Source organism: Nyctibius grandis, chromosome 26 (genome assembly GCF_013368605.1).
Source record: "Nyctibius grandis isolate bNycGra1 chromosome 26, bNycGra1.pri, whole genome shotgun sequence".
Lineage (NCBI taxonomy): Eukaryota > Metazoa > Chordata > Aves > Nyctibiiformes > Nyctibiidae > Nyctibius > Nyctibius grandis.
Genome location: NC_090683.1, coordinates 5,840,107 through 5,861,667, shown reverse-complemented (window position 1 = coordinate 5,861,667; position 21,561 = coordinate 5,840,107). Strand labels below are relative to the sequence as shown.

Genomic DNA, 21,561 nt, shown 5'->3' with positions numbered 1-21,561 from the left:
TATGTCATCCAACAGGGCCAGCGCTGCCAGGGGCACATCGTCCCATCCAGGTCTGAGGGTTGAGCCACATCTACAGCCTGCCTCTGCCTCGCTTCTGCGGCAGGGTGTCTGCGCCCCCATGGAAGGGCACCTCGGGAGCCTCTGTGCCCACCCACGACCCTGTCTGGGCCCTACAGCAGTCCTTGGAGGTGGGATGAGGACGTGACACCGGCCAGCCAGGGACGCCGCAGAGCCAGCGGAGCGTGCTGGCTCTGTCACCTAAGCGGTGCCCCCGAGGTAACGGCAGCGCAGCCCGTCTCTCCCCGCACCCAGCGCCCAGCACCACGAGCTCGGCGGGGTTAGGGCAGGGCTAGCAGCATACGCACCGTGCCTTTCAGGGTGTTGCCGTCAGCCTGCAGGTTGAGAAACGGGTTAGTCTGTGCCGTGAGGACGGGAGGGATGCCCGTCCCTGAAGCCAGGAGGCTGCTCCCAGGAGCGCTGAGCGGTGGGGTGGCCTGGGGGGCCAGGAGGGCACTGCTGGGGTTGAGCTGCTGCGGGGAGAGGGAGGCCAGGAGCGAGCTGCTGCTGGGGGGCGGCTGGGGGGCCGAGGTCATGTGGGCGCTGGTGCTGGAGTGCAGGGGGGCCGAGGTGGCTGCCAGGAGGCTGGTCATGGACAGCTGGGACGAGCTTGTCATCTGCAGCCGCTGCAGCTCCCGCTTCTGCTGGATCTGCTGCATCATCTGGAAGACCAGGGCTTGCTGCTCCTGCACGGGAGGGCGAGGGAGGGGAGTCAGAGGAGGGACAGAGGGCTCAGGGAGAGGGGACACCTCATACAGAGGAGCCAGGAGCCACATGGGCACACTCCATCTCAGGCAAAGCTACTGGGGACGGGGAGAAAGTCCCCTTGATCACATCTCTATAGGTAGAGAAAGGAACAGTCTGTCTGTGTTCATTAACAGCCTGTGCTGATGACCTTTCCCACCCCGTTGTTTCCTGAAGCGCAGGATCTGCTAACCCTCCCCAGGACACCTGCAGGCACACAAACCTGCTCCAAGCAATCCCCCCATGGAGTTTAAGTCTGTAGCATTCACCACCCTGAATTTCTAGATTCGCTGCTCATTTCCTTCCCCAGCCCGTCCCGCTTCACAGCTCAGCCCTGGCCCACGGGGTCGGTGTAGGTGAGTCAGACCCAGGGGGGACGAGGGCCACGGCTCACCTGCACCCGGAGGGACACCCTCGAATCCAACCCAGCCACGGAAATCACTATAGCAACCATCGACCGATGCGGCAGGCTGAGAGCTGACATTGTTCCCGTACCCACAGGGATGCAGCTGATGACACGGTGACATCAGCTGCTGTAAAGAGAAGCCCTTTGAAATTTGCTTTTCCCGAGTTATAAATAGCCTGACCCAGAAATCTATCCGAAGCAACGGGCCAAGTTCACGGGGGATATAAACGAGCACAGCTTCATTGACGGGAACTGTTAGCGCTGCCGCAGGGGAGGGACCCCACCGAGGTTTCTGCAGGGCAAGTGAACGCGGTTTTTATACACCCAGGGGCTTGGCTACCATCGATCCGTGCAGCCAAGCCCACAACAGCCCAGGACGGGGCTGCTCTTTTACCCACAAGGATGCAGGCAGAGAGCCAAGATCCTCAGAACAGCTGCCTGATCCTTTTCCTGACCCCGAAGTCCTCAGCCACCTACGCAGTCCCCCTGGCACCTCCAGTTCTCCACGTCAATGTGCCCAGACCCGGCTCACCTGCCTCAGGACTAAGCAGTTGGGTGCTTATCTCTTTCTAAACTCAAGTAGTGTCCTCAAGCGAGCTCCTCTTCTCCCGTGGGCCCCAGCAGATCTGCAAGCCCCGAGAGCAGCGTGCTCCTGGCAGCAGGAGCAGCCAGGATTTGCATTCAGGAGGTAACCGCACTCCTGATTTTACAGTGGCTTAGCGTTACCGTGTTCTCACACCCTCAGGATGTGGGAAACCCAGATTAAATTTTTTCCCTTTGTAGGAAAAAGTTCAAATCCCCCATCTCCTTCCCTTCAGGAGGTGCCACACCTCCCTGCCTAAAGCTTTTCTCCTCACTCCACCCATCGCAGCCCGGAGCCAAGGGAAAGGCACAGGACTCTGGCAGCCCTGCGGGCAGGGGATTCACGTGGAGGAGGGAGCCCGAAGTTCTGCTCTCCCCTCCGAGGCTTTCCCATTAAACAGCTCCTCAGATGCAAGGTGCCCGCGGGCACACTTACCGGGTTAAGCGGCTGGGAAGTCAGGAGCTGCTGAAGCTGCTGGAGCTGCTGCTCGTGTTGGTGCAGGACGTGCCGCTGCTGCTCTGTCAGGGGGCTCATGCTGGGCACGCTGCAAGGGGAGCAGGGCAGGGGACATCAGTACAGCCCGTCTTGGCCCTGCACGCACAGGGCCTCCCTCCCTCCCTCCCGGTGCTGAGCTGCTGCTGGCGAGGGCAGGGCTGTCCCCGCGAGCCCCCCGTCTCACCTGCTCAGGCTGGTGGAGAGCTGCAAGGTCGGCGGCCCACTCGCCTGCGTCAGCGTGCCCGGAGCCTGGGCGGCCTGAGCTCCGTTCAGATTCCCCAGGATCCCGTTGATGGGCATCTGCTGGCCTCCTGCCAGGGTCCCCATCAGGCCGTCCACCATGGGCACCGTGGCGAGGCTGTGGCTGGCCGTGGCGCCTCCCCCCAGCCCGCTGCCCGCCGCCCGGGCCAGGCCGTTCACCTGCTGCGCCCCGGGCAGGGGGAGCGAGGCAGGGCTCTGCTGCAGCATGGGCAGGGGCGGAGGGGTGCTGTGGAAGGACAGGGAGGAGCTGCTCCTGCTGGGGCAACCTGAATGAGGGTCCTGGGGGAGAAACGGACACAAGAGCGTCGGACTGGGGCGGCTGGTGAGAGGTCAGCTCAGCTCCGAGGGTGCTTTGGGCAGGAGGTGGGAAGGGGGGCTGTGAGTGCAAGAGCAGGCGTATGCTCAGAGGGGTCCCAGAACTCAGACACGCTTTGGTGGAGCTCCAGAAGTGTGGCCAGAACAACCTAGAAGCATTCTCCCCTCACGCTCCCAGTCTCAGCTACTCAGACCCTCAGCTTTGAGACATGAACCGAAGAACAGGTACTCCAGGGAAAAACAAACTGATTTCTGAGCCCAGCCTACAAGGCTCTCTGAGCTGGGTATCGAGTCAGAGTACCGCGACAGCCCTGCTCTGCTCCCTCCCCAGGTCCCCTCCCCAGTGGCTGCGGTGGCCGTTGTACCTCAGAGGACGTGGAGAGCGAGTTCTCGATCCCAAAGCTGTTCTTGCACGGGGGGCTCTTGCTGATGCTCAGGGAATCGTTGTTGCAGACTGGAAGGAAGAAAGAAGTGAGGATACAGAGGCAGGGGAGGAGCGTGACATTGCCACAGCAATAGCAAGGGACAGCGCACGTTGCCAGTGGGTACGGAGAGATAAATGGGCCAGATCCTGCCCACTGGGACCCCCTCCTGCCCACCCCAGGGCACCGCTGCGGAAGGGCACAGGGTCTCCTCACCATTGGGAGGCAGGATGTACTGGGCCTGGCTGCCTGGGCCGTTGCTGCTGGTCACCACGGGGAAAGGGACGGAGAGCTGGACGTTGAGGAGCTGCAAACGCTCCTTCTTGGCCGTCAGCGTCATGATCTGCTCCTGGAGCCGCTGGTTCTCCTTCTGCAGCGAGTGCAGGGCTTTGAGCATTTCTACAACTGCAGGGAACGGACAGGGGGAAGGGGGACAGGGTCAGGGGAGAGAACGGGAGACAGAGGGAAGCGGAGAAGGGGACACACAGGAGGTACCACAATTAGACCACGCTGGGGAAGGAGACTGGCCCCAGATCACAGTCCCGCTGCCAGCTACTCCCCCGTGGCACAGACTAGTGCTTTGTCCCCCACCGGCTCCTTTGCCTGTGGGCAAAACCCCAGCTGGCTCCCACACAAACATGCACAAGGACCCCTCCTCCCGCAGCCCGTGCCCCGAGCGACTCACTGTTTACGCCGGCTTCCCCATTGCCCTGCTTCTCCAGGAGCTGCTCAATGTTCGGGGTGGCCTGGGGAACATTCTCCAGCTGCCCGCTGCTGCTACAGGACACGGTCTGGTCGAAGAGGGTCGGCAGGCTGCTGATGGGGGACCTGGCGGAGGGGTGGGGAGATGTCCGAGATGCTTCTCTAGTCTGTACCTGCGTTCCTCCGCTCCCTTCGCCCCACATCATCTCTGCCTCCCACTGGGAGTGCCTGCATCCCTCCCAGCATCAGCCTCCTCTGCTTCAGGAGAGCCCCCCATTCCCGTTAGCCCTGGATCCTATGGGAAAAGCAAACCTGCCTCCTCCGATCCCATCCCATCCCATCCCATATCCCATCCCATCCCCATCCCACTCCATCACATCCCCTCCCACCCCACTCCCACCCCCAAGGAGGAGGGAAGGAGCTGCCTCTACCTCCCCCAGCCCCTTTCCCCTCCCTTGCTGTGTCATCCCACGGCTTCCCGGGGTACCACCGTGCCGATGCGGACGGAGACAGCTCCGCGCCACCCCCCCGGGGACTCCTGAAGGACACTCACATGGAGGACAGGCTCTCCTGGGGCGACGTCCCTCGGCAGCCGAAGCCGCAGTCCTCCAGGTCGGGGTCTGCGCGGGGAGGGGGACAGAGGGGCACCGCGGTCACGGGCGGCCACCCCCGCCGGTGCCCGCGGTGCCACCGGGGCCGGTCCCCGCTAGATGGGAGCACCGAGCAGCGCCGGGGACCCAGCGCAGGGTTCCCCCCCCCCCCCGTGCCGCTCCGTGCGCACCGGCTCCGCCCGCCGGGGAGGGGCGGCGTGTCCCTGCGTGTCACCCCGCGGGGGTGTCACCCTGGGAAGGTCACCGACGTGATCCCCTTCCCTAATGGCAGGGGCCACATCTGCGGGGCGGCGCGGGCAGAAAGGAGCTTTTCCTGCAGCTGTAAAGCTGCCGGGGGGCGTGGAGGGGGGACACGCTTCGCTGAGCCTGCGAGGCTGAACCAAGCCCGTGCAAAGCCCCCCCGCAGCTCGCCTGAGCGCCACCGCAGCCCTCTGCCTCCAGCACCCATCCCCGGCACCCAGCCGGGGTCCTCCGGAGTCTCCAGATGCTCAGCCCCTTTCTGAAGAGCTTAGAAAGCTCCACGTCCTGGGCTGCACCCAGGGCAGCAGGTGGAGGGAGGGGATTCTGCCCCTCTCTCGTGAGACCCCCCTGCAGTGCTGTGTCCAGCTCTGGGGCCCCCGACAGAAGGACATGGAGCTGTTGGAGCGAGTCCAGAGGAGGCCACGGAGATGCTCAGAGGGCTGGAGCCCCTCTGCTCTGGAGACAGGCTGAGAGAGCTGGGGCTGGTCAGCCTGGAGAAGAGAAGGCTCCGGGGAGACCTTCTAGCACCTTCCAGTGCCTGAAGGGGCTACAGGAAAGCTGGAGAGGGGCTTCTGACAAGGGCATGGAGTGATAGGGTGAGGGGGAATGGTTTTAAACTGAAAGAGGGGTGATTTGGATTAGATATTAGGAAGAAATTCTTTGCTGTGAGGGTGGTGAGACCCTGGCCCAGGTTGCCCAGAGCAGCTGTGGCTGCCCCCTCCCTGGCAGTGTTCAAGGCCAGGTTGGATGGGGCTTGGAGCAACCTGGTCTGGTGGAAGGTGTCCCTGCCCGTGGCAGGGGGTTGGAACTGGATGGGCTTTGAGGTCCCATCCAACCCAAACCAGTCTGTGATTCTGTGATAAATAAGTGCTTCAGCAGCCAGCAGCTGCTCCCATACCCACCCCTCCGTCCCAGGGAGCTGGGACACTGCAGTGCTGGGGACGGAGCTGCTGTGCATGTGCACATGTGCGGGATATCTCCCATCCAAAGAGTCATCAAGAAGTGAAGTATATTTATCTGCCATTTGCTTTCCATCCCCAGAGCCTGCCAGCCCGTAAACACACGTTCCCCTCGCACTGGGACGTGTCAGATGTTGCGACCACAGCCTGCACCAGCTGGCTGACTTGCCCCTCCTCTTCTTCACACAATAAGAGGCATCTCTTATGTGCAAGAATCCAGGAAATCTCCTGCAGGGAACACTGTGATTTACAGTGTAATGCCCTGAGCAGGGCATTAGTTATTAGCAGTATTTTCTACTGCTGAGAACAAGCAAACGCAGCTGCTGTTCAGCAGCTCTTACAGGCAGGTATGAGTGGGATCCTTGCTCCTTCATCCCCATGGGAACGTCCTCCTGGCCATCAGTTACAACTGGTCTGCCCTCCTGGGGAGAGGCCACTCCTTTCTGGAGGTGACCAGCAGTTGCCAGTCAACAGCAGTCTCCCAGTGTAAGACACCACGTAGAGACAAGTCTTGATTTCAGGGACACCACAAGGCATGAGAACTTCCTAATTTCTCCAACCTGGGATCAGCTACCAGAGGGCTGGGACCAGCCAGACCACAGCAGCGCTTCTCAGTCTTGTTTCCATCCAAGGATCACCTAAACCCTTTGAAAAATACCCATATATACAATTCTGGTTTTCTGAACCAGTACCAGGCTCCATATTCAATTATCTCCTGGCCAACACCACCCTGTTGTCTACAGAACGGGGAGATGACTGAGTTATTGCACAGAGACAGCACTTTCCAAGGCAGCAAGCACGAAAAAGAGGCCTGAAGACAACTAGAGAAGATAAATACGTTTGGCCTGTCATCATAATGAGGCAGGATCCAGGACAAGCCGTGGGAGGAAGAACTAGACAGTAGCTAAGGGAGTGGGAAGATAAGAATCAGAGTTTTTGTACTGCCAAAGGCACCCTGGTATCAACCTGCATCAGTGACGACAGTTCCTCAGCTCCCCCAGCTGTAAGACAGGGTAACGCCATATCCCTACGTCCCATTAAAATCGTGAAGAGCTCAAATATTACCACAAGGAAAGCTACGTCTCCACGGGATCTGTCTACAAGGACACCCTCAGGAAAAGGTAATCTGAATTAAAGACAAGGCAGGATTACTTAAAACTTCACAACCACCCTGTTAACGACTTGGGATTAAAGCAGTCACCAAAAAGTGAAAATGGCCCCACGAAGGAGGTTTAACGCACGTTAATTAATCCCCCTGGGGAAAAAAAAAAGTGAATTTGGCTTAACACCCTGTGGGCCACTAGCTCCAGCAGGAAGAGACAGGGATGGACAGACCTTAAACGTGACAAAACCCAGGAGCTGTTCTGCAGGCTGCCTGGAACTGGAAAAAACACGTCCCGAAGCTTGTAAGATCGCAGTCAAAATAAAAAAAGGCAGTCTTGGAAATGGAAACTAAGGATCAGGCTTTTTTGAGCACTTTGTATGTTGGATTTTGCCTCCATGATTCACTCATTAGTAGCTGCAGGGCTGGAGCAGAACCCAGACTGCCGAGCCTCCGTCGTGCCTCCGCCACGGGGCTGTTCCCGACAGCCGACTGGCTTCCTTCTCCTGTCAGCACCTTGCCAAAATCACAGCGAAGGGGAAGCGGCAGTGGGGCATCTCCCTCCTGGGGATGGCCGTGAGGGAAGAATAACTCTCTGAATCATCCTGTTCAGGTGACTGAACCCCTCCTGACTCACAGCCCGCGGGGGTCACCTTCCCCTTGCACCGGAGCGGCTGCGAGCTCCCGGCGGGGGCACACAGACAAAATGCTGCCGGTGACACACAGACACGCACCTTCCACACGTCATCAGTCAGCACACGTGTTCACTCATGCTTCACACGCAGGCACGCACGCTTGTTAAGGCAAATAAGGGCACAGTGGTGTCAGAGGATCCGGAGAACTCGGAGCCACCTCTAAGGAGGACCGTGTGCTTTACACTTGTCACTCTGTGTGACCCTGGGCAGAGTTTCACCTCCCAGGAGCTCAGCATCCAGCCCCGGGCTAGGGGAGCGTGAGACAGTTGCACCAACTGCAACACCTGAATATCAGGAGGGTGCTTTTGTTTAACTACTGGTGCACATCAAAAAATCAGGCCCACTCTGTTTTGGGAAAAAAAGAAACCTTACGATGCTTCAAGTTTCCTGCTTATTAACCGGGCAATTTTCCAAGAAAAATGAATTTGCCTTGGTGGGAAAAAATGAGCAGTTGTAAGTAATTCAGTGTTGGCACGTTCATGTTTGGAAGCTGAAAACAGTGGATTTTGTTGCATTCATGACAAAGCCAAAGGGGAAGGGCAGAAAGTAACTCAAAACAGAAACAGAAGATGAAAATTAAGAGTGTGCGATACCTCTCATTTAAAAAGAAACCCAGAAAACAAAACCCCAGCAAAGACTCTTAACTTATTTTGAGCAAGCAGAAGCTCACAGCGGTTTTCACTAGGTTTGTACAGCTTTAGCGTGTCAAAAGACGATAAATTTCTGCAGGGAAGGACTGAACATTCTTGCACTTTTCTAGCACGTGTCCAGGGACACACATTATCCAACGGACACGCCAGCAGACGTGCTCGTAGGGGACTGCAAGCCAGCACCTCATCAAGGCAAACACAAGCTCCCCCTGCCCCGGGGGAAAAGCCCCCGTCCCCCTCTCCCAGCCCCTGGCTCTCGCACGCACAGGGTGGGAGCAAGCAGAGAGGCAGCTGGAGAGCTACGGGTGCAGTCGTGTCGACTCTTCCAGGGAGAGCCCTTTGGAAGTGCAAACTCACATACCTGCTGGTTCACGTACCTGCCCGGCTGCTTTCCGACTGATTTAAGAGGGGGTTGATTGATAGCCCAGATGTGAGGGGGCTTCCAAAAATATGCGAGGAAGGGAGGCTGAACGTTGAACCTGCCAGCGAGAACACCTACATGGCAAAACAAGGAGGGGGAGAGAAATGACTTCTCAAAAACACAAGAGGAAAATAACTTCATTATTCTGTCTCTTCCTGACTCTTGAACCCAGCTTGCTCATGAGAGAAGAGTGGTAAAAATATCTCCTTGGAAGTCTCGCTAGACAGTTGAAATCTTCCCAGCCCCGTCTCGGAGCCAAGAGGTCTGAGTGAGCCGTGTTAACTCTGAGGCTGTGAAACTCTCTCCTCGCTGTCGAACACCTCACACAGGGAGCACCCAAGGAAGGATGAGGCTCTGTCTCTGAGCAGGAGGGGATGAGCAGCACGGGACACTGAGCACGCCGACAGCCTGGCCTCTCCCACCCCACAATGGGCTGCGTGGGCTGTGATGCAAAACTGCTACATCTTTCTAGAGCCTCTGAGGGAAGGTGCCTGGACATGGCACTTAGTGCCCTGGTCTAGTTGACATGGTGGTGTCAGGGCAATGGTTGGACTCGATGATCCCAGAGGGCTCTTCCAACCTCACTGATTGATTGTTCCCAAGCGGAAAAAGCAGCTCCCCCGTGCCCACAAACTGGCCCTGCTCCGCTAGCGACCGCTCTGCCCAACGCCCTCCTGAACTACAGCCCCTCTCCTGGTCCTCATGTTCTTACCTGCGTGGTGGAGACCGAGGAGGAGGAAGCTGGGATGGTGCTAGCAAAGGGGGACCGGTTGAGCTGTGGGAGCGACGCCGTGCCCTGGTGTGCCAGCAGGCTGGAGGAGAGCGGGGTGCTGCACACAGCGCGGAGCACCCCGCCCCCGTGGGAAATGGGGTCCTTGTTGCTGGTGTAGATCCCTGCAAGGGGAGGAGACGCGTTAGAGAGCCCCATGCCCGCCTGGAGGGAGCTGGTTTTCTGTAGGGCTTGACCTCCAAAAGGGAGAGCAGCACCAATGCACAGGACCCAGCGTAACACACGCTTCAGCATCTCGTGGCCTGGCACGCAGCGAGGGTGGTTGCAGCCCACCGTCCTTCTACCAAAAGGTATCCCAAACTTTTCCAGCCTTGCCCCTGCCCTGCTCTCGTTTGCTCCTCGCACCCCGATACAATCCATCAGGGAAATCACAGCGTAAGGTGACGCACTGAAGGCACAAGGCAGTGGCAGAGGAGGGTGGTGGACTCGGAGAGTCCCACTCTCTGCTGCCCGTGCTAGTCAAGAGACCACACTCTTGCTGAGCCCACCCTTCCACGATGCCCAGGGACCACGGTGGGGCATGGACAGATAAATGAGGAAGAAAGGGTGAGGAGAGGGCTGCTGCTGAGCGAGGGCACCCATCTGACTTCCCCTGGCTCAGGCATACAGCAGAGGCAGTGCCCAAAGCCGGGTCCTTCAGAGCCCTGCCAACATCCCTCTGCAAGAGAGGGATGGGCGAACAAGCAGGCAGGAGAGCGGGGCCTGGCAGCCTCCTCCTCTCTGAAACATCCCTCTGTTTTTCCAGGGAGGGAGGCAAAAAAAAAAATTGGCATAAGGTTGTGATTATGGAAGATGCATCAATTCCTGCAGCTCCTCTCCTCTCTGGGGCAGTGCAGACAAACGGGCCAGGGCTCCCAGGCACTGCACACAACAAAATCATACCTCCCCCCCTCCCGCTTTGCAATCTGACCTAAATTGGAGCATCTGCAAACAACCCACAATAGACCGATGACAAGTTCTGCTGCCAGAACAGTGTCAAACCTCAGCCCCTCCTCTGCCTGCTGCCTTAACCCCTTCCTGCCACGCGTCCTGGCTGCCCTCATCCCTGTCACGCCAGGGAAGGGGACTCGGGCTGGGGACAGCCGTGAGCCTCTCAGCAGAGTTAACGGTGTGCCAGTCTCCCAACCCTACGTGGATGCGGTAAAACCAGGTTTTGCTTTTAAAAAAGGGGTTAAACTTGAGCCACTTATGAGGGTCCCTCATTTTGGGGTCAGGTTGTGGTTGTTCTGGCTTGGCCTGTCAATATCCCTCTTTGTCACTTTGGAAACGAAGCTCTGTCTGGCTGAGGTTTCCCAGCACTTGAGCAAAAAGGGTTTGAAATGACCCCCAGCTCCGATCCACAGCCCAGCTCCAACAGCAGAGACACTGACCCAGAGGAGAGTGTAGGATGAAGGCAAAGGGTAGAGCCAGATGTGGATTGTTACAGCTCCTGGGACTGAAGGAGAGGGACGGGACTCTGCGCAGACAGGTCCAGACACCGGCCAAATGCGATGAAGAAGACAGCCAGGCTGGGAGGAGCTGTGCACGCCTGGAGCCCACGTACCTGAACCCAGCAGCGGGGACTCCACGCTGAGGCTGGGCAGATTCCCCGGGTGGCTGAAGGACCGTGAAGAGTTGCCGATGCTGGAGCTAACGAGAGAGCCCCCAGAGAAGGGTGACGAGGAAGTAGACGTGGACCCAGCCAGCTGGGCACCCAAAATCTCTTTGCTTTTGCCCCCTTTTGGCCTGCCAGGCCCATGCTTGTTCTTCTTGCTACCCTTGTGCTTCTTCTCCTTCAGCACCTCTCCCTCCTCCATGCTGAGGGACGGCATGCGCTTGTGGCTGCTGCTGCTGCCACCGGTCCCACCGGTCCCCACCGAAGGGCCGCTGACGGGGTTCGAGGCCTTATAGTCCACGGGGGAAGCATCACGGCCCCTCTGCTGGCTCACCGCCGAGGTGGAGAAGCGCATGATGGACCCAAAGCCTGAGAAGATCACCTTCTGCTCAAAGACGTCCCCCTTCTGGCCTTCATACAGAGGGGAGCAGTGGGAAGAAGAAGAGGAAGAGACAGGCTTCCGGTACTTCTCGTCGTCCTGCTCGAGCTTGGGGAATGTCACAAAGTCCTGGGAGCACGGCAAGCTGCTGCAGGAGGTACCTGGGGGAAGCAGAGGGGAAGCAGATGTAGGAAGGCTCATGGTGGCAGTAACTCAATCCATAAGGCAACAGGACCACGGTCACAACACAGGTCCCCTGGCACAGGCTAGTAACGGAGCTGAAGGACATCTTTGGCACCTTCCAAAAGGTACTCCTTAAAACGCTGCTGCAGACAGTCCCACCTACGGAGGAGAGGGCAGGTGCTGCCCAGATTGCCTGCGCACAGCATCCCTTCCCTCCTCCCTCCGCTCGGACATCTGGATCCGTTTCCCCTCGCAGCGCAGCAGGCTGGCGCAGGAGGGGAGCTGTGACACTCCTCTGACTCGGTTCTTCCCTCTGTGCATGGAATTAGTAGCAATAAGACTTTTCCCCTTCTCTTCAAGGGGTTAAAGAAACAGCCACCAGCAACGTTTCGCAGCACTAGCTGGTGAACTGGTGTCTTTCCTGATACAGAGGAGCAAAGCAAACCATCACCCCTGCTCTCCCCTCCCTTCTCGCTTCTCCTTCACCCCTTACCTGCAGGCTGGAAGGTCCCGCTGGACGAAGCCGAGCTGAAGCCAACCGAGCTCTTCCCGCTTCCCGTCTTCTTTCCCTTGTGGCTGCTGCCATGGCTCGAGGACTTCTTGCCTTTCACTTCCGACCTGCCGACCTCCGAGGTCTCTTTGCTCCCCTCATGGTGGCTGGTGGAGCCCTGGCAGCGGCAAACACAGAGGTGACTCAGGCCAGATGTGGCCACAGCAGGGGCTCTTTTTACCAATTTCCCCTTACGAGAAGTAATTGCCCCCTCTGCCCACAAAGTGATGGTCAGGTCAGGAGAGAAAAGCAACATTTCCCTCTGTTGCTGCTTGGTGGCACCAGGCTTTATAACCCTAAGGATGACGCTTGTCCCATCTAACTGCAAGAAATTAAACAGGGCACTGACAACCAGGGCGCAGACATCAGAGATTCCCCGCGTCGTCAGCAGAGGGGAGCACCTCAGAGGGTTGTTCAGCCCAAATAAAACCTGAATTTGGCTGCGATTCAAACATATATTTCAGCTACATCTCTCAGGCGTGCTGTTCTCAGCAAGGTCATTGCACCTGGGGGAACGTGCTTGTCCTTGTGCTGTGACAGGAGTTTCCCTGGGTTCCCTAAAGCACCCACCGGAGCAGCCCCACCGCCAGCCCAGGGCTTCCCAAACCTCCTGCCGTGGGTATTTCACAGGGACACTGTTAGAGCAGCGTCCGACCACGCAGCAACAGATGCAATCCAAGCCCTGTATAAGCCTGCAGGAGACAGGGCAGTGAGGGGGATGAAGAGGCTGGCCAGATGCTCGGAAATCCAGGAGCTTGGGATGAGAGAGAGAAGTGTGGGAGTTCTGCAGAAAACCAGATCCCTCAGGGCACCCACGCTAGGATGTGAAACCTTCACCTTCAAGTCACTTCAAAGCCAGCCTAGCAGCGTTCAAAGATCACTTCTTGCAAGAATATTACTGCAACCAATCAATATTATAGATATAGTTCTAATGTGATGGCTACAGCCCAAAATATAACACCTGTACGTTAGTGCAAACACCTTGTATTTCTTACTGAGCAGATACAAGGAAGACACAGAGAAGCACAATGCCTTTCTTCCCTTCCACTATCCCTGACTCCAGATGACCTCTTCTTGGGGAGAGCTCAAGAAAAAAAGGGCTTGTAATGCAGACTCATGAATGCCCAGATAAAAATCTTTCCCCATTCCTCCCACATGGTTTAATCACTCTGCACAATGCAACAGCTGGCAGCCTAACACACACCAGATGTGCTGGGAATATGAAAGACAGGAGGAAGGGAGTGGTGGAAATTAGGGGGGAGAGGAGGGGGAATCTGTATTTTCTCATCACAGACTCCTGGATGTAGGAGATTAAGCCTTCTTGATTTATGAGCTCAGAGGGAGCATGAAAATCTTTCCGACTTTTCCACATCTGCCCGGGGAGGGAAAGGAGAGCAGCGTCTGGGGGCGATGGGAAGCCCCGAGGCTGCTCGTGAAGTCGCAGGAACGAGATGGCTCATGTCTCAGCAGAAACACAAAGTCCTGAATTTCCCCCCCAGTAAATTCACCTCTTTGGAGCTCGGCACAAGGTGTGCGAGGCCGCAGGAGGGCAGGGGGAAACCACATGAGGAGACATGTTCTAAATCCAGAGCGTCAGGAAGGGAGGGCAGGACGAGTAATGAATTAGTGCAGGGTGGAAGGGGGAAATCTGAGCTGGGAAATAAATCTTAATTGCAAAATTAAAAGAAGAAAAAAAAAAAAAAGAGGGTAGGAGAGGCTGAGCTGGCTCTGCTGAAGGCAGGGAATGGACAGACACTCATCTGTAGGGCTGACCTGACCTCACACACCTCCCCGAGAGACTCCCAGAGATTTCGGGGGCAGGATTTTCCCACCTCCTGCCAAATGCTGCCTGAGATACTCTTTGCCAACCAGGTCACGGCAGACCGATCTGTACGGTGCTACCACAAGCCCTCCTCACCACAGAGCCCTCCTCTAGCAGCCGTTCCAGAGAGCCCGAATCTGGGGCACGGGCCCAAGCGCTGCAGCCGAGGAGCGAAGAGAAGGAAACCGAAACCGCACCAAATCACTTCCCCTCCCGGTGCCTCTGTTTCTTCCCTGCGTCGCTGAGTGGAGCCTGCAAGCTCTGTGTGGCAGCGGAGCTTCCAGGAGGCATCTCCGGGCTGCCGAGCACAGCACGGCCTTGGTCTGAAGGGGAGGGCTCTGCCACCGTGATGCCAACAGCAATAAGAGTGACGGGGGCTGCAGCCCCATCGCCTCCCCAAGGAAGGGGCTTCTCCAGCTCAGGGCTGCTGCCCGGAGGGAGTGAAAAACCTGCACGCCTGCTGCTGGCCTTGGGCATCAACAGAGCTCTCAACCTCTGGTTCATCGGCACAGAAATCCCTGCGTGTGTGTGCAGAAACACCGACGTTTCGTGCGTTACAAACAGGTGTAAGGGGGAAGGCACGCTGCAGAGGAGAGGAAAACAGGGAGCCGGTGGGGAAGTGAGAGCTCTCTTTCAAAATGAGGCAGCAGCTACATTTTGAAGGTCTATTTAAAGCAACCAAGTGAAAAATGTCACCGGAATAAACCTGCTGCCCCAGCTGGAGGTGACACTGATGGGGAAACTCCTGCCTCAACCCGGGAGAAGTGACCCGAAGTGGCGCGGGCACCCAAGGGCAGGCATGCACGCACCCCGTCACCCCGCACCCGCTGTCCCCCGAGGGGCTGTACCTGTTTCCCGGCCTCTCTGTGACACTGTGCAGCACCCAAGCTCTGCGTTCATTAATTTATTTATGGGCAATCAGAAGAGCGTCTCATTGCCTCCTGATTGGTGGGACGAGCTCCCAGAGGGAACCGCTGACGACATGCGGAAGGGGTGGGGGAGGCTGGCGCCGCGTCGGGAACGCGGAGCGGCTTTGAATCGCAGAATCACACAGAAATTTGCCCTGGATTAAACCGCTGGTGAGGGGAAGCAGGGGAGGAGGTGACCGAGGAACAACGCGACTGAAGCAGCCACCCAGGCAGGCTGCGAGCACCCGCTGCCTTTCCACGCCGCGTCACCAGGTGGAGGTCAGACGGTTGGACTCGGTGATCTTAAAGGTCCTTTCCAACCAAAATGATTCCATGATTCTGTGATTTCATCAGGAGCTCTGGGCCAAAGCACTTGCCCAAGCTACAGCATCTCTGCGTCTGAGCCACTCACCACCTTCACCACGTGCCCCTCCTCAGCCTCACGACCAGGCAGCACCGTGCTGCTGCTCTTTGCAGGTGAATAGGAGACACAGATGGGCCGAAGACCGTATTTTTAAGTCCCTGATGTCACCGGCAAATTCCCACTCATGTCAGGACAAGGGATGCTAAAAGGCTCAGGGATTCTTACAGCAAATATCCATGCTGAGACACGCTCTGATTAGCAGGGGTAATCACCAGCCTTCCCCCACAAACCTCTACCCCATCACAGCGGATTTGCCCAAGCCAGGTACAGCACAGACATTCCCAGGACCTGTCAGCTCCAGGCCAGTCCTGGGTAGATGCCGAGAGCTCAAATAACTGTGGGAAACCTGGAAACCCTCCCTGCCTTCAGCTGCATCTGCAATGGCGAGCTCTTCGCCCTGCTCCAGCACCTGACCGGGAGCCGGTGGGTGCAGGGAAGCCTCGGCATCCACGGCTTAGGTTACAAAACCCAGAGCAAGCCAGATGTTGCAGCCCAAAACACGTAGCATGTGTGAGTGTGTGTCAACAAGTGCTCGTGATGCCTGCAGCTGGCAGGGGAAGGCAGCTGGGGTGGCTCGCCATCGTGCAGATTTACTGCAAGCGCAACCGAGAGCGGCGGGACGGCTCCCCAGGGGCGTTTGCAGGGGAGGGGGGGGCACGCAGCTCGGCTAACCCCGCTCCCAGCACCAGGCACCGGCTACACGGAGAGATCCTGCGCACAGAAACTGCCTCCTGAATTTGGCCGGCGGCGTGTGACGATGGAGCCGGAGCAGCCGTGGCCACCGAGACTGACTGGTGACCCTCACCGCTCCTCCCCTGCCCCAGGCCCGCTCTGTGAATCCCACCCTTCCAACGGGCTGCTCAGAAGTGTTACCAGTCAGCAGCATTTTGGTGTTTTTGGATAGACCACATGAAACAGCCAGAAATTGTTACCCAGAGGGGATGTTTTCTGCCTCCTCCCCACTCCCTAAGTCTCTAGGAGCTCTGAGTATCCAGCACGACAATGCATGAGAGCCTACACCCAGCACAAATTCACTCTCTGCAACCCCCCAGCCCACCCAGAAGCCCCTGCCCTGGAGCATTTCCACCAGGTCAGCTGCCCTGCGTCCCTCTCTGGAAGGGACATCCCTGTGCCCCACGACCAGGGTCCCCTGCCCCTCTGCGAGAGCGAGGAAAATCGCATCGCCCAAAGACGCTTTTGGGAGGCAGGAGGCGAGCTCAGGAGCGGTGTTTTGCTCAGAAGCCGTCTGCACGCTCTGCGTTCACTCCCTAGTTTCACTTTCCAGTGTAGACGCGAGCCGAGGCCACCGCTGTGTTTTCAGCCTGTTTATCCGCCAAACGCGAGTGTGTCACTGCACAGACAGGACACGGAGGCCTGGCAGAGTCCAAGCGTCAGCTATTAACGGCATTTAGATTCCTAGAAGACACAGGGAAGCACTCAGCGAGATGCTCAGCAACCTGGCAGAAGTCAGAGCTCTAGCACAATTGATTTCGAGAGGAAGACTGAAACCACATCAAAGGATCTTCTTCAGAACCAAATGGTTCAAGAGGGGAGCACAGGGTGGACGATGTTTTAGGTGAAAATGGGAACTGAAAAATACATCTGGATTGCAAAATGCAAGAAAAATGCGAACCCAGAGGCCAGGCTGCGTGGGGGAACAAGGAAGTGGGATACACCACTATTCCTCCAAAGCAACAAAACATAGTTCCCCTGCTGCCAGCCTAACCTGAAGTAGCCTGAAAAGCCCCACTGATTTTCTATATATCTTTGAAAATCCATTATTAAAGGGTTGCTGAAAGTTTCAAAGGACTTCAGTAGCAACATCAGATGCTGGGGCTCAGACGTGTGTTGCCCCAGGCTCCTTTTAGGCTGAGCAAACTGGAGCAGACTGGAGTGTGGCTTCAGGACCTGGTAACACCTCTTCGTGGCCTGGGGGCTGGTGCCACACCTCCACAGACTGCCTGCGCTCCCAGTGCCCTTCTGCTGACTCCTCTGATTGATGCTCCTCGCCGGCTCCAGAACCCCGGTGATGCCCAGTGCCTCCAGCCAGACCATGGAGGCAATAAATTATTTGCCCAAGATCATGCAAGCAGTAAAGAGAGGAGGAGACCCCAGCTCTCTTCAGACTCTAACCACGGCACAGCAGGGACGAGCAATGATCTCCTGTGTAGTCACACGCCAGCTTTTGGTTTGCTGCATCTACTCTACCCACTCCCCAGCAAGCTCTACTGGGATGAGCTGTACTAATCTCAAACCCAGAAAGGACAAAGGTGGTTTTGGCTTCCAAGAAGAAGCCTGTTTGGACGTGCTACATCAATGCATCTCAAGGTTTTACATTAGTCTGACCTGTGCAAGGTTACACGGGTACAACTATCCAGGAAACCTCACGAGGGGTTTGTGCGGGGTTGTAGCAGGCTGCTGAGCAGCTCTTGCGTTTGATCTGGAGTGGGTACCTTTGGTAGCAGAGTTTGAACAAAACTTGGGGATCTATGCACATAAAAGTAAGGGAAATACACTCTCTGTTATGAGGATTAATAACAACTCCCTAGGGAAACACTAAAACCCTGTCACTCAAGCACAGCTACAGTAATTAGGATCTCCTGAATTTTAGCTTACAAAGAGTTGAAAGCTGCCTGTAAAACTGAATTGCACCCTTCCCTCCTTATTTATAAAGGTCTGGCAGGGCTGTGGAGGAGACAGTGGGTAATTGTCTAACAACCACTCTAGCTGGCCAAGAGTCAGGTTTTGGATTTCAGTTCAGCTTGAAAATAATCTTCTTAGGCCATCAGTTCCTGACAGCTCTGTTAACCGGGTGAATCTGCTGTTCCCAAAAGCCAGAGCTGAGCTGCCCTAACACGAGTACAGGTAAATCAAGAGTGATTGCAGCTCGGAGGCTGCTCCTCCACTCTGTCCCACTGCAACTTTCTGCTTCTCCCAGCCTGAGAACTGTGAGAGCAGCTTTGCCATTTCAGCTCTGACCTACATCTGCTCCCTGCTTCCAGGCTTGGCCTCACACCGAACACAGCAAATCCTCTTCAGCCCTAACCCAAAGCAACCCTGTGCTGACTGGCAGGAGCTTTCGCTCTTCCAGACTGCCCCTGCAGTGCTTCTCACACATGCCGACACTGCTAGCCTGTGAATTTTCCTTTTCACAAGGCAGTCCTGCCATGTAAAGGACACCCAAGCCTTTCCAAGTAGCATTTCTGCGCACAAAAGGACATTCCTGAGACATGTTGTTTATTTGTTCTAGCAGGAGCTTGGCCCTAGTCCTACTCTCGCTTACACCAGCACAGCCCTGCTAAGGAGTTGCATTAATTTACATTCCCACCACAGAGAGGAGAGTACAGCTCCAAAGGGGCAGGCGCTGGAGCAACCTCCCTTGTTCCCTGACCCCGAACGACTGCAAACTTGGCCTTCACCTTGTTGCATGCAAGCTCGAGGCGTGTTGCACTACGTCTATGCTGCATTACTGGCGTTTGGGGTTGGCAGGGATTACAGAAAGCTCCGGGCTATCCTGATTTACAGCCAGGTGCGAGAGCCCACGTCAGCAGCACGATTTCAGCGGCGAAGAGCAGAAATACACCGACATCCCGACCGTGCCCCACCAGCCCCAGGCACTGGGCAGACAAACCCACACCAGTGACACCTTCCCAGCAGGGAACTGCTCTGCCTCCACAGCTCAGGAGTGAAACAGGCCACCACACCGTGCCCCTCTGCCTGGATTTTTCTGAAATGGAGGAACTAAACAGCAACCAACCTCCCACTGTCTCACACAGAAAAGCTACCTCTATTATGCACTTTGAAGATCTTCTGCACTTCTAAGATTGTCTGGGTTTTTTCCTTCCCCCAGCTATATCAGTTTCTCTAATAAAGGATAACGCCTCCCACAAGCCCTGCCTGGCTTATCCACCTGCCCGAGCTGTTTACGGCGTGGCAGCAGCAAAGGCCAAAGTGTGGATATTTATCTATTCCGCGAGAGCTTCGAATCTGAACATCTGCTGCAAAGCAGCCTGGCACTTACAGCTCAATCGCTGGGGAGTTCAGCTCCATGATTGTGTCATCAGCGCTGACAGAAATCAAGACAGCTGCCGTGTTAAATCCCCAAGGTGGGCGTCGAGGGGGGGAGGCGGGCAGAGAGAGCGAGAATGTGACGAATCGGGGAATCAAAATAAATGGACAGAAGCCCTTTCTCTGCTCTCCTGCACTCTCCTCCCCTGTTCCTAGGAAAGCCCATGTCGACGGTTCCCCCCTGCCCTCCCTCCCCACCCTGCGTTCACACGCTCGCATCCTCTGCGTTTGGTACCTTCTCTGCAGCGACGGGCACCGAGGATGGGGTAAGGCTGGTGGGAGACTCCGGACGTTTTTTTGTGCTTCTGTTTAGGTCTTTCCTTGTCCTTCCGACTCTGCAAAAGAAATCAGAGAGTACTGGAAGGCTAATTTTTCCCCTGCTGAGAACAGCAGTTGTAAGGGAAAAGAAAGGAGGGTGTGTAGGGGTGGATTTACAACCATACATTCATATTCCTCTTTCCTTCTCCACCCATCCACACGAGCCCAGTATCCCTTCCCCCACATCCCAGCTTCTGCCTGGGAGCGTCCCACTATCTCTGCCCCAGCTGCAGGCAACATCTGGAGTGCAGAATATCAACAGAAGCCCCCAAATCAGTGTATGGTAAGATGATAGGGAAGGACTTAACAAGCTCTGGCTGATTTCAAGAAACTTGAGCTTTCCTCTTGCTATTTCCCCAAAGGGACTCCGTGCCCCCTTACCCTCGCTCTCTACCTCTTCAAGGGTTGCTCAGATCCACCCTTACAGCCAATGGGAGAATCCTAACTTCAGCACGTGTTGCACGTGCACAGGCAAAAAGATCAGCCAGAACCTCGGCTTGGACCTAACCTAGAGATCCCCCTCATCTCCCCTCCCAACAGGGACAGCTGCTCTGGGTCCATCTCTGCTAAAAGGAGACAGACTCTTTAGTTCGATTTCTTCATCCTGTTTTTTATCTCACTAAAACCCCAGAAACATGAGATTCTTCAAATCGCAAACAAAGGAAAAATTACGGCTGAGAAACACTGAGTCCTGCCTGCCCTGACTTTATACCCTCCTGGGAATGGACTGTAACCAAGGAGGTTATTCTTATATAGCGCTATCTGGATGTTTATGCTAAAACTGAGATGTTTTCAGTGAAAGGACTGAAAATGTCGGCCTGTGTGACCTCAAGTCAGTGGGGCTGGAGGATGCCCAGGCCAGCTGGCATTCAGGACAGACGGACAGAAGAGCATGCTCCCTCACACGCTCCTGCTTCCTCCCTGCTTCCCTCAGCTGGACGCTCCCACGGGATGCACTCAGCTGACCACAGGAGCTTTTCCGTGCTACCGATGTCACCTAAAGATGTGACCTTCTGTACTGAACCTGCAGAAACTTTTGTGCTGAGCTCCAGACTTCCCAGGGTGGTCACTGGTGTGGGAACCAGGAGAGCTGCTGTCAGATAAACACCCGCATGAGATGCGAAGCTTAGAAAAACCCATCCTCTTGTCTCCGAGACCTTTTTGTGGGAAAGGATGCCTGTTCTGGGACAACTCTCCCTCACACGGGTGTTTATTCTAGAAGCTGAAGTCCTCAGCCTGGACCAAAGGTGTGTTCAGAACAGAACAGTCACATCGACATTCACTGACTCTCCAGACAGATGCCGATCGCTTCCTCATGCAGGCAAAGCCCTGAGGCTACAGCTGCCAGCACATGCCAAAGACAGGATGCTGTCAGGGGAAGATGCAATTGCAGCAAATATATGAGCTCCACTGTGTGTTTTTGGGGAGGAGAGAAGAGCGTGGAATAATTAGCTTAGGAATCAATACACTAAATGGGGAAAAAAAAGGGGCAGGAGGAGGGAGAGGGCAGGAGGAAAAGGCTGGAGAAGGCAGGCATGAAGTGAAGCAGAGGTGAAGCAAAAGTGCTCCAGAAATCAGCACCTTCCCGTGTGGGTTTGGCTCAGTTTTCATTGCACTTGACAAGGCGGCCCACGCTGCAGCCACCAGTGACCCTGCAGTGATGCCACGGAGGCTTTTGCTGGGATGAGCCGGAGAAAAAAAAAAAGGAGGCAAAGCCAGGCTAGAGCTTCACTGCGCTTGCCGAGTGCCCAGCCAGCGCTGCCAATACCCATCATCTTATCACAAGGCTCCTGGCGTTTGGCATATCTGTTAAAGCCTCTGTGCCTAGAGCTACAGGATTTTACAAGAATCTTTGGGGTTTT

At 56.3% G+C, this 21,561-nt stretch overlaps 1 protein-coding gene across 1 annotated transcript in view; it reads right to left on the bottom strand.

Annotated features, from left to right (window-relative positions):
- MLLT6 (MLLT6, PHD finger containing) overlaps nt 1-21,561 on the bottom strand; it is a 45,117-nt gene that overhangs the window by 3,441 nt on the left and 20,115 nt on the right. The window contains 13 exon segments of the mRNA XM_068418954.1: nt 366-743; nt 2,226-2,334; nt 2,470-2,825; nt 3,227-3,315; nt 3,500-3,688; nt 3,969-4,111; nt 4,539-4,605; nt 8,620-8,737; nt 9,376-9,557; nt 10,997-11,587; nt 12,103-12,277; nt 19,617-19,679; nt 19,681-19,716. Coding sequence (XP_068275055.1) covers nt 366-743; nt 2,226-2,334; nt 2,470-2,825; nt 3,227-3,315; nt 3,500-3,688; nt 3,969-4,111; nt 4,539-4,605; nt 8,620-8,737; nt 9,376-9,557; nt 10,997-11,587; nt 12,103-12,277; nt 19,617-19,679; nt 19,681-19,716 — 2,496 coding nt within the window.